The 14883-nt window shown below is 49.7% G+C and overlaps 1 protein-coding gene across 4 annotated transcripts in view; it reads right to left on the reverse strand.

Annotated features, from left to right (window-relative positions):
• The window catches only part of NPAS2 (neuronal PAS domain protein 2), a 190571-nt gene that overhangs the window by 6338 nt on the left and 169350 nt on the right, over positions 1–14883 (reverse strand). For all 4 annotated transcript variants that reach the window (XM_059942246.1, XM_059942249.1, XM_059942245.1 and 1 more), the window contains 5 exons: positions 13005–13094; positions 8205–8351; positions 2646–2843; positions 645–820; positions 210–302 (listed from right to left, as the gene is read on the reverse strand). In XM_059942246.1, coding sequence (XP_059798229.1) covers positions 210–302; positions 645–820; positions 2646–2843; positions 8205–8351; positions 13005–13094 — 704 coding nt within the window. The remainder of the gene's footprint in view (positions 1–209; positions 303–644; positions 821–2645; positions 2844–8204; positions 8352–13004; positions 13095–14883) is intronic.

Raw genomic sequence — 14883 nt, forward strand, 5'->3', positions numbered from 1 at the left:
GATGCTGACACAGAGTTTTCTCTCCTGACATGGGAAATGGAGAAAGAAGAGCTAAGAGGAGGAGTCCTTTCGAAGGGTGTGGGCACACTTGGACCCTGCCTGTAGTGCCAGACTCACAAGGGGTGCAGCTGGTCCAGGCAGGTGAAACCCTGACAGCCTGAGACCACTCGGTGCGGCTCTCTTCCTCCCCCCGCCCCCGGGCCACCTACTTGACTTGCCGTCCAGGCCTGCCGACCTCTGGGGGCTGCCTCGCATCGCAGGACCCGGGCATCATGGGCTGAATGGGCTGGCTCAGCAATAGCCTTCGAGCAGAGGAAGAGATAAATGGGAAACTTTGATCAGTACCCAAGCTGTAGACCCACCGGCTGACCCAGCACCTGCCCAGCCTGGCTGTGCCCTTTCTGTCTGACCCGAATCCCCACTGGGCCTGCTCTGTCCTCAGAGGATCCTTGAGGCAGCAGGTCACTTCCTCTGGCCATCAAGACCCCAGCCCTGTCCTGCCGCTTCCTGAGCTGAGATCAACTGCAGAGGCTTTAGAGTCTAATGGTCTGAACTTTGCCTCCATCTCCAGCAGAAAGAAGACCAGAAACGAATGGTATAAAACTATGTCTCAGTTATCTTTCCAACAAGGACAGTGTCCGCACCTGAGCTGCCGATCGTGGCTGAAGTCTGGGCTGGGCTGGCCCTGGCTGGCCTCCTGGGAGGTGGAAGCAGGTGTGGTCAGGCTCAGAGCCGGCGGGAGCACAGCAGAGGTGCTGCTGAACTGGGGCGTCAGGCTGTTCCCCTGCATCATCTGCGAGCTTCTCAATGGCTTTGGACCCTGGAGTAACCAGTGCAGCGAGAAAGGTAAACCTTCAAGTCAACTCAGGTATCACCTCCCCAGAACCTCTGCCTTTTACCCACTTTGGCCTCTGCACTCGCTTAGGACCCAGTGACTATTGACTGAGTTGTTGTGAACTTGTCTTTCCCGTTGGATTGTAAGCATCTCAAGGATTCTTTAAATCCTTTGGGGCTAGGACAGTGCCGGGCTTGCGGCAGGCAAGCAACCAATGTGCATTGAACGGAACTAGGAACTACTTTCTGCTTCATAGATTCCACTCCCGACTTGTGGATCTCCTTGCTGACTCTCTAAGTCATCAGGCCCACCCCTGCCCCAGGGCCTTTGCACTTCCTCTACGTGGAATGCTCTTCTCCTTGGTACCAGTATGCCTCCTTCTCTCACCCGCTCAGTTCTTTGCTCGCATATTACCTTCTCAGTGAACCTCCAGCCCCTCGCTCCCCTTCCCCAGCCATCTCACATCGCCAATTGTCACACTGTTAATTGTCACTTGTTTGTTTCTCTCTCTCCCCACTTGGATCAGAGATTTTTTTCCTTTTCTCTTTTGTTCACTGCCGCCCCTCAGTGCTCAGGACTTAGTGCCTGGCATGCATTTGTTGAGTGAAATTGTAAATGAATGAGGGAATGAACTTGCATGTGCTTTTGCTTTTTGGGTTTTCCACTCTGTTTCACTGACACCATTAATATGATGGTACCACCACATTCTCAGAGCTTTTACAAAATCTTTGAACGTGGTGTAAATCCTACCTCAGTTTTTTTCCTCTCCAGAATGTTCTTGGCTAATCTCATCCATTAATTTTCCTGTTAACCTTTAGAACCAAAAGGCTGCATTTTAAAGTAAAACCCTTAAATCTGGGTGAAGATGGAGGAACTCTCTTATACATAGACTTCTCCATATTTTATTGTACGTCAATGTTTACGTCCCAGAACCCCTGCTAGACTAGAAGCTTCCTGGGGTCAAGGACAGCTCTCATTTATCTTTGTTCCCCTGGGAGCCCAGCAGATGTCACTGAATCCATGTGCATATAAGAGGCTTCAGGAGAGGCTGTATCCTGCCTTCCAAGCCGTGATCGTCTGGAAACGAGGGCTCAGAACTTCTCGATTCCATTGGATTCAGTGCCACTGACTGATGGGTGACCCTGTCAGACTGCAAGGTCACTGGTGGCTTGTAGTAAGTGGCAATGGCTGTGAGGATGGGGCTCGACAGGGACTCTGGGGCACCAGGAGAAGCTTGGTGGCCCTGGGGAAAGCGATGATGAACAGGAGTGGGTAACTGTGATCTCACACTGATAATGGCTCAAACCAGCAGTCGGTGATGGGCATCAGGGACACGCACGTGGGGACGTGTGGCTTTCAGCGTGCATGTCTGGGATGGCCACATCCACCTCCAGCCTAGCTCAGGATCAGAGCTGAAAGTTTCAGCTGCATGATACCTCTTTTTTTCTTTTTTTAAACAAAGTTGTTCCTTTTATTTAGTTATTTATTTCCCCTGCACCGCACGGCTTGCGGGATCTTAGTTCCCCAACCAGGGATCGAACCTGCACCCTCGGCAGTGAAAGCACGAAAGCATGGAGTACTAACCATTGGACTGCCAGGGAATTCCCTGCATGATACCTTTAGGGTATTTTAATATACTGATAAAACACAGAAGGAAACCAAGAGAACGTGGGGCTTCAAAGTGACAAAATAAAGAAAAGAAAAACCCCACCATCATCATCCAGCTCCGGTCACAGGGGCAGCAGGTTTCTGGTTCACGAAGACTGGTCTGCTGGTGGCAAGGACTGAGTCTGGAGACGAGCATGTTTACCTGGGTTGATATCACACTCGAGTCTCTGAGCAGGTGCTGGCTTGTGACCTGGGCAGAGGCCATCTGCCCCAGAAGCTGAGGGCTGGCCACGAGCTGGGGCTGGGGGCCTGGGCCCGACCTCTGCTGGAGTTGCTGCTGAGCCTCGGGCCGCTGGGCACTGCTGAAGCTCAGGGATACATCTGGCTGCTGCAGAAACATCTGGAAGCAGAAGCAAAACGCTTTTTAGGCTGGGATCACGGTGCCTTCACAGGCCTGCACCTTCTTTGTATGGCCTGTCCACGGCAAGATGGCAGCTTTCTCGCTCTCTCTGACCTGCCTGGGGAGGTTCACCCACTGGACTGAGTGCCTGGGATGCCACCAGCAGAGTGCACGGCCCGGAGAGGGGCAGTGGGTCAGACGGATGCCGACCCTGCCCTCGAGAAGGTTCCGGTTGAGCGACTGGGGTCTAACAGTGTGAAAGATGCTGAGACCCAGATACGTCACTTGATATGCTTGTTTAGTCTGGGTTGGCTTATCCATTTCCTATTAGAAGGAAAAACATCTTGTGAATGGAGGGAATGACGCAATCACAGTGGCAGAGGGCTGGCTGACCGGTGGTGTGGGGCGCATCGTCCTGGCAGTAGGACCTGCGCCTGGTCTTGAACCTCTGACCGTGACCATGGTCTGTACCCATCCTACGATCAGCATCTTCGACCCCAGCTTCCAGCTGAGAGGGCAGATCTGCTCTGGTTCATTAGTTGCCTCTGCATTCCCAGGAAAGCAAATAAATCCAAAGGATGACATAACATCAAGTCCATGTACTTTAAAATGATGTTTAAGAATACGTTTTACAATCACCATGCTAATCTCTACTTGTTATCTAAGATGTCTCAGACATTCAATAGGCTGTGATATATCAGCCTGGTTGTTTTAATGGGAAAGGTTTAAGAGAATTTGGTCAAGTTTATAAAGAGTGTTTAAGTGGTTCTGAGAACCTTGATCCACCTCGTTTATAAGTTTGGTGTATTCAATTTAAAAGAATTCCTTAAGTGCCCAGAAAGATTTTACTTCTTAGGTTTATAAGTCTGCCTTGTTAGGTACATGAAATGTTTGAAAGGTTCAGATATATTAAATTTGGAAGTTAATGGCTTTGGTAGAGAATGTTGATGATTTACCATTTGTTAAATTTATAAACTGATTGAACGTGAACAAACACAAGTAAAAGCATTGCTATTTTCAGCCAAATCAGTAGATTTGGAAATAAAATATAATCTGTGAACTGACGCTAAAGGCTTAAGAAAAACAACTTCGGTAATTTCAATAATAATTTAAACCTAAGACCTGTAGCTAGCTCTTTTAACAAAAGCTCCTCTTGGGCATTAAAAACTGGTATTCTCTGTATCAGATTCTTGACAAGCAGTGTTCCACTCCATTTTAGGCCCTTAGCTTTGACGGCTAAGGCTCTCTCCTTCCGAGCGTCTGGAGCTTTAACCCCGATTCCTGTACTCAGTGTAGCATAACCTCATACCCAGTATGGAACTGACAAGCCGACATTTCCTGAGTGACAGAGTGGTTTTGGAACAACAGATGTGAAATCACGCCAGGCAGACACTTAACTAGTTAGTTCAAGCATCCGCTCCGCAGGGGGTGTCAAGTCATCTCCCAGAGACCCGAGCGAGGTTCCCATCTAGTGCCCTTCCTGCCACACCACCAGGTCTCCCTACTTTCCTTCATACCCCACCCCCACCAGAAAAGCCTGCAGTTTTGAATGAGGGCTCTTTGTCACTTTAGAAGTTAAGAAGAATGTTCTGGGTCTCCATCCTCGCAGATCCAACACCCAAACCTTTAGGATTAGTGCTTTACGCAATCTCAGCGACCTGGCTTGTTTACAGCACACAGGGTAATTTACACTTCAGCAAAAACCCAATATTCAAACTACATAACATGTATTTTTTCTGGTGGGATACAATTTACCTTCTAATTAGAGTTCAAATAAATGCAACCTTTATGTATGACAGGCAGTATAATCTAGCTTAAATCGGACAGACTTTAGTTCAAATTCCAACCCCACTATGTATTGGTGGTAAGACCTTGGGCAATTTTCAAAACTTTTCAAAGTCACTGTTAGTTTCCTCACTAATAAAACAGTGACATTAACAGCACATATGTCATAAAAGATCAAATGGGATTTATGCTGAGGCACAGTACTAAGTGCTCAATAAATGTTAGATAATAACAATAACACTAAAATAAAAAAGGAGCTCCTTTTGCTCCTTTGTCTCTCTGGGCATATAAAAACTATCTGAGGAATGAATAGAATAAATAAATGAATCAACAAATAGATTAAGCTTTTGCTCAAAGAAGGGAAACTTTATGCTTGTGTTATGGCAGAGACTGCTTGGTCTGCTACTCTGTCCCACTGATGTATGCTCTCTGAGGGCAGAAACCCTGTCCTGTGTGTCTCTGTATCCCCACAGTACCTAATCAAGGGCCTGGTATATACTGGGTGTCTGCCAGATGGGTGGATGGATGGAAGGATGGAGGGGTGGGGGTGTGTGTGGGTGTGTGGATGTGTGGGTGTGTGGATGGATGGATGGATGGATGGATGGTGGATGGATGGATGGTGAATGGATAGAGGGGTGGAAGGACGGACGGGTGGAAGGATGGATTAAAGAACCAACCATTGGTTGTTCTTTGTGAACCATTGTCACAGGTGTCTTTCTCGGTATTTCTTTCAACCGCCAGTAGAGGGCGCGAATGCTCTCTCAGAAATAAACTAAGAAGCAGCCTCCCACGGACGCAAGGGGTGACAACTTTTCAACAGAACAGCTCTCTATGTAGCGCCCTTCATGACCCCATCTAGGTGCAAACACAACACCCTGAGAACCTCTCCCTCATAACCCAATCTCTTTTGGAAAAAAAATCATACTTAGCAAGCATCTCAGGCACACACAGTATAGTCTCAATGAAAGCTCCGAGCCAATGGACTAGGTAGGAAAGTCCGCTGAACTTGGGATAAAGGACTTGGGCAGGGGGAAGGGGCGAGGGGGATTGCTACTGTGTGCACATTCCTGCCTCTGCTTTAGCGACAATAAAGGAGAATTCATAGCTTAAGAAGATGACTTTTTAACTAGGCTCGGGTCAGTTTTATAGAAAGCACGAGAAAAACAGTTCCCTAATTCAAGTGGAAAAAGTCATTAGAGGAAAAAAATAGTTCTCATTTTCCAGAACAAACCAATCCTATGCTCACATATGGTTTGTCATTGTTCTTACATGCTTAGCTTTACAAATACTTATCACAGAACATTTCAGACGTACAGAAAATAGATATTGTATAATGAAATCCGATGTGTCATCACTAGGCTTCAGCAATTATCAACGTTTTGCTCTTATTTAATCTATCCCCCCACTTTTCTCAGGGGGAGGAGCGGAGTAATTTTTACTTGCTTTTATCCTTTATGCTTGACTCTTTTTTTTTTTTTAAGTCACATTTTGGCTAAACATTTCAGAACGTATTTCTTTAAATCCTTAGACTTGCAAAAATACATGAAGAAAGACTCCTTGAGGAATCGTTCTCTGGTTTGACTATCTGTGGATTTCCAAGTTCATTGGAAAATTCCACTGCAAAGATAAGGTCACAGGGAAGAAACCAGGGGAGGTACACGCAGGAGGCCTGGTTCCCACGTCATCCCTTACAAAGCTCAGGTGCTAGACATTGGGGGTCAACAAAATGCACTGTCAGGAGGAAGAAAAGCAATAATCCTTCATGTCAAGGAGTGAAAGAGATAGCCTTGTGTCCCAGTTATTTAAGAGTTCAGCTTTAAAGTTGAAAATAGAAAAGTCCGGGCTGTGAGGCGGCTGTTTATCCGCCTACCTTGCTTTTAGCAGCTTCTGGCTCAGTGCCCCCTCCCTGTTAGTGTAAAAATTCCATTCAAGTAATTGGAGTCAGGAGTTCTAGCCGTCGGACCCTGGATCAGTGAGAAAATAAGACTGCTGGGAACGAATAAGTAACAAGGGACTGACACCTTGATGACTCCATGCGTTTTCACCTAAATGCTGCAGTCTTGTCCCTAGGCAGTTTGGGGGTGTCACTGAGGAGGTGGGTGGGGTGAAGGGCTGTGGGCCGGGAGCAGGGCCATGGGCGGGGCTTGGTGCCCAGGGCTCTGCACAGGCGCACCTGACTGGGCTCCCCTGCCTTGGGGAGGGGAGGGGACGAGAGGGAGGGGGAGGGGAGGGAGGGGAGGGGAGGGGAGGAGAGGGGAGGGGATGGAGGGGGAGGGGGAGGGGAGGGGAGGAGGGGAGGGGAGGGGAGGCGAGGGGAGGGGAGGCGAGGGGAGGGGAGGCGAGGGGAGGGGAGGGGAGGGGAGGCGAGGGGAGGGGAGGGGAGGCGAGGGGAGGGGAGGCGAGGGGAGGCGAGGGGAGGGGAGGTGAGGGGAGGTGAGGGGAGGGGAGGCGAGGGGAGGCGAGGGGCCCCGCTGGACAGAGAAGGCTGCTTGGGGGTCCCTGAACTTCTGGAGAGCCCGCCGGGAGCGCCTACGGGGGCCCAGGGAGGCAGGATGGCCGGCTGTAGGCGTCGCCAGGCCGCCTAACACCTCTGCGCTATCCTGCGTTCATCTCAGCTCAGGGCTGCGCCCGTTGGGGTGTTACTGTGTCCACACGCGGGGCTGTGTGGATGCTGGGGCAGGGGGCAGCAGGGCCAGCATTCCCGCCGTTTCCCCCAGGGGTGTCTTCTTCTTCCTTCTGTCTCCTCAAGTGGCTGCCAATGCTTACGTCTCTCAGGGCAGACTCCAAGGTTGGCTACATTTACAACCAAGGGCATGCACTTGAGAACAAAAATAGTCCTGGACTGATTTAAGTGGAAATAATTTACCCTTGAAAGAGATCCAATATATAAAGTTTTTCCTCCAGAAAGAATCTCTCGAAAGGCTTCAAAGACGTGACATCTGGGGATGGGGTGGGGTCACAGTTAAAAGCAGCTGCTGTCAGAGCATGCGGAATGCCCCAATCGCTGTGCCGCAGTGGGGTGGCCCAGGGGTGCCAGGGCGCTGACCTCCAGCTCCCACCTCCTCGGCCGCCCCCTGCAGGGTGCAGGGTACACAGCACAGATCATTTCCCATATCTCCCTGCATTCATGCTTTGGATGAGAGGAAAGAGCAGACCTGCTTCCATCTCTCTGTCAGCAGCCTGCGCCGGGTGCTCAGAAAGTAGTTACACATGTGCTGGGAGTTTAAAACCCCATAGGAGGGAGGCCGGAGTCAGGGCAGGGCGACCGACCACCAAACACGTGAAAGAAAGCGCATGTGATGCAGGAAACATGTGCCCAACAGAGTGAGGAGTGAGTGAAGAGGATGTCATGTGAATTTCAGGTTTGCCCTGGAGCTGGGGATGGAGGAGGTGGGATTCATTCCTCGCACTTCACTGGTGGAGGTTTCAATTTGTTTAGGAGGCAGGGCTCAGTAAGGCAGCACAGAGGACTTTGGAGGAAGTCCTGCCTGCCCCTGCAAGGGTGGATGAGGACACATCACAGAACAGGGGGGAGGACAGAGCTCAGCGCACCACCGGCCCAGGAAGGGGCATCACCTGGACGTTGGAGTCCTGGACCAGGCAGAGCTGCTCCTGGATCTTGTGGAGCTCTTCCTGCTGCCACCGGATGTTGGCTTGCAGGATCCTCGTCCTCTGCTCCAGCTGGTCTTTGATGGTCTGGAACATGCTGAGCTGTGCTGAAAACTTGAAGGCGGGGTCAAAACACAGAACCCGATGAAAGAGTTATCTCAGCCTTGCAGACAGATGTTGCTGCTGCTCTGAGCGGCCCTGCACACTTTCATTTCCGGTCCTTTACCCACCCTTTGCAGCATCCCTGACCCACTGCTGCAATGAGTGACCCACTGTTGAGGAGCGCACCAGGGAGCAGGGGTTCTGGCTGAGGGCTGGGTGGCCCAGGGCCCCCTGCCCACCCCACCCCCACCCCCCGTGAGCTTTTCTTAGGCCCATGGGAACCTGCAGGTCTCATTTATTGCGCTGGAGTCTGGGAGGGCCACAGAATCGGGACACTATTTTGTAAGCAGTGCAGTGCTTACAAACTCATATTCTAAATTCGGTTAGACGGACAAATGGTTTTGGAGGGGAACGTCAAAAGCAGGGCATGAGAATTTGCAACATCATGGATGGACTTGGAGGGCATTATGCTAAGTGAAATAAGTCAGTTAGAGAAAGACAAACACTGCATGAGATCATTTATATGTGCAATCTAAAATATAAAACAAACTAGTGATTACAACAAAAAGGCAACAGACTCACAGATACAGGGAACAAACTAGTGGTTACCAGTGGGGAGAGGGAAAGGGGGCGGGGCAAGATAGGGGGAGGGGATTAAGTGGTACAAACTATCATAGTATAAAATAAATAAGCTACAACCATATATTGTACAGCAAAGGCAATATAACCAATATTTTATAATAACTATAAATAGAGTGTAACCTTTAAAAATTGTGAATCACTGTGTTGTACACCTGTAACTTATACAATATTGTTCAGCAACTATATCTCAAAAAAAAAAAGCAAGGCATCAGAGAGCCCCCTTCCCTTTTTTCTCTCATCTAGGTCATGACGATTTGCATGTGACAGCTTCACATGCTGTTTTGGATCCTATCATTATCCTAAAACTGATCCTGGAGAGCAGGGCTCTTCTGGAACAATTCACAGACAAGCTTGGATTTTTTTTTTTTTTTTTTTTTTTTGGCTGCACCATGTGGCATGCGGGATCCTAGTTCCCTGACCAGGGGTTGAACCTGTGCCCCCCTGCAGTGGAAGCGTGGAGTCCCAACCACTGGACAGCCAGGGAATTCCAAAGCTTGGACTTGATGGTACTCTAAACCCTCCTGGGGCCGTGAAAGCCTCATCACCCTCCCTCACTTCCCCAGGCTCACTTGCAGGCTGTCCCTGCACTTCTTGGAAATCTGTGTAAAAAAGAGCTAAGGAGACAAGCAGTACAGTCGCCCTATGTGCACCCCAGGGGGTACCGCTGGCGGAGGTGACCCTGCAGGAGCACGGACGTCTGCTGTGTGCAAGAGCCCAAGCGTCCCCTTCCTCCTGCCTTGTGACTCCTTCCTGGGATGGAGGCTGGCTTTAGGAAGATTTCCCAGGTGATCTCTGCCCTGTGTCACCTGTCTACCTGGACACAAGGTTCTTTCCTTGCAGGAAATGTGGAGGGGGGAGGTCATGAGACGGGAGGTGAAGCTGACACTCCCGGGGCTGCCCGCCCTGCTCTGGGCGATGTGGGGCTGTCGGTGACTCCTGCTTATTGAGGAAAGTGAGTTTGCTGGGCTGGGGCTTCTGCTCTTTATTTTGTCCCCCACCCACCCCTTTATTTTTTTTTACAGTGACTTAATCTGCATTCCCTCAGTCTCTACCTCCGACAACCTCCTGAGTCTGTTTCTTGCCCGTTGTCCTTTGCAAACACCTCCAGAGATTGTCTCTTTTCTTTTGCCCTTTGCCCTCCCATCCATGGAAACACAGGGAGCCTGGGAGAGGTTAGAATACAGGCAGGATAAACCAGAGGATGGAATCACACTGACTGCAGTTTTGGAGCAGCAGAATAATAAGAAAAAGAACCAGGAAGAAAAATAGTGGCAGGTGCCACCACTTGTGGAGACCTACCCTTGCCAGGCCAGCAAAGCAGGACCCTGTACCTCCTCGCAACACACCCATGCCACGCAGAGAGGTTGTGACTGGCTCCAGGTCCACGGCGAGGTGGGGGGGCGGCCCCAGTGTGAACCCAGAGTCTCAGGAGGTGGGAGAGGCCAAGAGACTTTGCCAACGACACCTCCCCACCCCCCAATTCCACCCCAATCAGAGCGGCTTTGACCTCAGACTTCACTGAAAAATCCTGCTGCTAAACATGGGCTTAAAAATACCTATACCAGACTGTATCACAAAAGTCTCAATCAGAATCTCACTCATCAAAGCACCAGCTGGGATTTTGAAAGAGAATTTGATTGAGAAAGAAAAGCTGTTATCAGGTATTCAATTAAAATAACAAAAGACAAAAGCATCTGTGCTGGGTTCTACAAAGTCTGGAGACAGTTCAGGCTATGACATCCACATCCAGGGGTAGATGCACTGGGCTGTCCGTCGGCTCCCAAGGGAAACAGTGAGGGGGTCGGTGGTCGGCAAGGTGCCAGCACCGAGCTTCATGAGTGTTACTCTATTCATTTATTCTTATTTTCCCAAGGCATTCCAGGACACCCAAGCATGAGTCTCTTGTTATATTCTTGATTGTGGCCTTTTTGATAAAGAGATCTCCCCTAACTTAGAGACACGTTAGCAACACGCTATGAAGCAAAACCATCACTTAGCCAGATAACCGTTTCCCAGATTTTGGATTTTATTTTTTTCCCCTTTCCCTTGATAGGGTACCACAGTGATAACATCAGTGAGGGGAAAGAGAGAAAATTGTAGAATCTCATTATTTCACGTGAGTAGGAATGAGAAGAACTATCTGATTTGAAAGGCCAGCATTACACAAGAACATCTTAAAGAATACGGTTACTGTTCATTGCAGCACTATATACAATAGCCAGGACATGGAAGCAACCTTAATGTCCATCAACAGATGAATGGATAAAGAAGGTGTGGTGCATATATACAATGGAATATTACTCAGCCATAAAAGGAAACGAAATTGAGTTATTTGTAGTGAAGCAGATGGACATAGAGACTGTCATACAGAGTGAAGTGAGTCAGAAAGAGAAAAACAAATATCGTATACTAACGCATATATGTGGAATCTAAAAATTGGTATAGATGATCTTACTTGCAAAGCAGAAATACAGACACAGACATAGAGCACAAATGTATGGATACCAAGGGGGAAGGGGGGTGTGGGATGAATTGGGAGATGGGGATTGACATATATACACATATATTGGTACTATGTATAAAATAGGGTACTAATGAGAACCTACTGTATAGCACAGGGAACTCTACTCAATGCTCTGCGGTGACTTAAATGGGAAGGAAATCCAAAAAAAGAGGGGATATATGTATACATATAGCTGATTCACTTTGCTGTACAGTAGAAACTAACACAACATTGTAAAACAACTATACTCCAATAAAAAAAAATGGTTATTATTAAGTATAATCTGCCTAAGAGACTAAGAACTGTTACTGTTAATTAAAATGAAGATCAATATATGAAAAACTAGAATTCCAAAGGGGCCTTTATCACACCATGACTTATTACAATGCAAGACCCACAAGATGAAGGAATTCTCATTTCATGGGCCTTTGGACTGAAGAAGTTACTCATTTCATACCAAATGTGCCTTGGAAATTTGAAGAGAAAAAAAATTCTTCTTTTTCTTTTTTTTCCTAATGAGGATGAATATAGATCATTTGCATTAGTCGACTCTGGCTGGGTAGGTTTTATATCCTTACTTAAGCCTAACTCTGGCAAGGAGCACGTGCTAGCAGCATGTGTCTTTCTTATTCCAGGCAAACATGCGAGGCCACTGTTAGTGGGAACGATGTATGTTCTGAAAGAGTTTTCACCAGTGGTGACGGATTTGCACCAAGACAGACGTCCATACTTTGGCAAGTGTGTGGGCAAGGACACATCTTGGTGGACTGCCCCCCTGGGACCCCCTTGTGGCCAGAAAGGGGGCAAAGCTCAATATGTCATAAAGGAATGGAAATCAGAGGTCTGGCCAGTCAGCTCAACTGCCCTTGGACTTCCGTAGACAGAATATTTTCTTACTGGTTCTATAAAAACACACGCCCTGCCGTGGCGGTTTCTCTGTTTATATGCCCATCTCGCCCTTGAACTCCAAGTCCAAAAGCGAGGGCTGCGCCACAAGCATCTTTGCGTCCTTCACACTCACTTCCTGACTGACCCAAACAGTAACTCGCTGAACGTTGTTGCAACATAGAAGGAATTACTCAGCCAAGCCCTGATCCTTTATTTTAAAAATGTGGTATTTATAATACTGGACTCAGAGCTTTTAAACCCTTGCAAAGTCTTCCTGTAACATTTGGCTTCCTTCAGACCTTTTCTAAAATATCGTGACCAATTAGGAGTCGTGAAAAATGAGAGGAACACGGAAAAGTGGCAGAGAGATGAAGAAAGATTGTTAAAAGGATTGAGAAACAGACGCCGGAGAAGATCAATGGGAGGATGGATGGAGATGAGGACGGGGGAGGGGCAACGTCCACAGCTCCACACGCCCCACCTGCACGTGGGGAGAAACAGTCCCGTCTGGGGGGCCTTGGTGTGGAGCCTGTAGGTCGGCACCAGTGCACCCACACCCTCCAGAGGACCCCAGCATCCTGTCTCGGGGAAGTGCCGCCCCGGGTTTCCCTTGCCCTGAGTCCCAGACTCACCTGTGTCATGGGGGCAGGTGGGCTTTGCAAGATGGTCTGAGGCAGGAGCTGCTGTGTGATGTCACAGGACGCCGGGGCGGGCAGGGGAGCCTGGGGGAAGGAGAGGGGCCTTGCTGTCAAATGCAGCTTCTGGGCCGCTACAGAAAGGACCGGGTGCTGTCTCTCAGCCAGCTGGGTTCTCTGGCCTCAAGGAGGCCCTTCTGCCCTAGAGTGGACGGCTTACTTCTGGAAGGCATATGTTCCCCGGGAAAGGTGGGGTCGCAGGTTGCTGCCCTTGCAGGGCACGGAGTCAGCGGTGACACGCGGTTGGTGAAGGGTGGGGGGCACTGTGGGCACTCGGGCCCGGTGCCTTCCATCACAGTGTGCTCTGCAGAGCCCTGCCACCGGCCGGAGCTGGGCATCTCCACCCCACCCTGCCTCGCCTCCTGTTCTAGGCTCCGTTCTTGGTGGATTTGGTCGCTCTTTTCCCAGATCAATGCTTTCTTACTGGTGCTGTCCAGCAGAAAGAATGGGAACTCATAACCCATGTCGGCTCTGCGTGGCCTTTCTGCTCAACACTAATGCCGACGGACAGGCCCCCGCACGTCTCTACCCGCTGACCCACCCAGGCAGTGAATGTGGCTGCAGCTTCGCCAGACTCTGCCTGCAATCTGGTGGAGAGAGTCCTGCAAGGTCAGCTGAGTCCCAGCCTCTGCGCCCTGATCACTCAGGTGGGCAGGGGAGCAGGGGTGGGGTGGGACAACGTGTAGAGACAAGAAATGCAGCCCTCAGCTTCCCGAGGCTCTTGAGAGTTTTGAAAAGAAAAGTAAAAAGCTTCTTCTGAAGTTACCCCAAAGCTGCCCCAGGCCCTGGGAACTACAAAAGGCAACCCCAGTGGAAAGCTGTCCCCGGAAGGACATCAGGAGCGGAGGCAGCAGGAGAGCTGTTCTGAGTGAGAACCCCGGGACCGGCTCTGGTTCCCCCAGTTTTGTTCCCTTACACAGCTGGGACAGAACTGTGTCACCAGCAGTGGCAGAGAGAGTTGCACGGACAGCCAATACCAGAAGAGCGGCCATCAGAGCTCACAAGCTCGTGAAAAGGTGGCTGGAGACAAAGAAAGTGGTCTTTGTCATGTTCTGTTTGAAAATAAAACGTGTTGCCCAAGCTTTTCAGCAGGGTGGGCATAACTTCCATGGTGACAGCACGAAGGAAGGGGACACTTCACTCCCATCTCTAAAAGGTCAGCGAGGGATGAGTAGGAGGTACTTGGCCACTATGTGGATGTGGCCCCTAAAATTTGGGGACACTTTTCCCATTGACAGCGAGGTCTGTGTCCCTCTCTGTGGGTGAGCTTGTGACTGCTTTGCCCGAGAGGGATGGCAGAGGTGACATGTGGGACTTTTAAGGCAAGGTCACAGAAAGCCACGCAGTTCCGCCTGGCTCTCGTGGAAGTCCCTCTCCAGATATTTCCTCTTGGAACCCAGGAGCATGCCGGGAGGATGGCATGGAGAGGTCCACGCAAGTCAACAGAGGATGCTCTCAGCTGGGCCCAGCCATCAGCCGGGGATGCAGACACACCGGGGATGTGGACCTCCCAGCCCTGATCGGGGAGGCTTCCGACACCAGGCAGCAAAGAGGAGTCACCCCCACTGTGCCTTTTCTGAACTCCTGACCCAGAATCCATGAACCTGGAAAATGACTGCTGCTTTCTTTCTTTTTTTTCGTGTTTTTAAAATTTATTTATTTTATTTTATTTTTGGCTGCGTTGGGTTTTCGTTGCTGCGCACGGGCTTTCTCTAGTTGCAGCGAGCGGGGGCTAGTCTTCTTTGCGGTGCGCGGGCTTCTCATTGCAGTGGCTTCTCTTGTTGCACAGCACGGGCTCTAGGCACACAGGCTTCAG

The sequence above is a fragment of the Balaenoptera ricei genome, chromosome 13 (genome assembly GCF_028023285.1).
Source record: "Balaenoptera ricei isolate mBalRic1 chromosome 13, mBalRic1.hap2, whole genome shotgun sequence".
Lineage (NCBI taxonomy): Eukaryota > Metazoa > Chordata > Mammalia > Artiodactyla > Balaenopteridae > Balaenoptera > Balaenoptera ricei.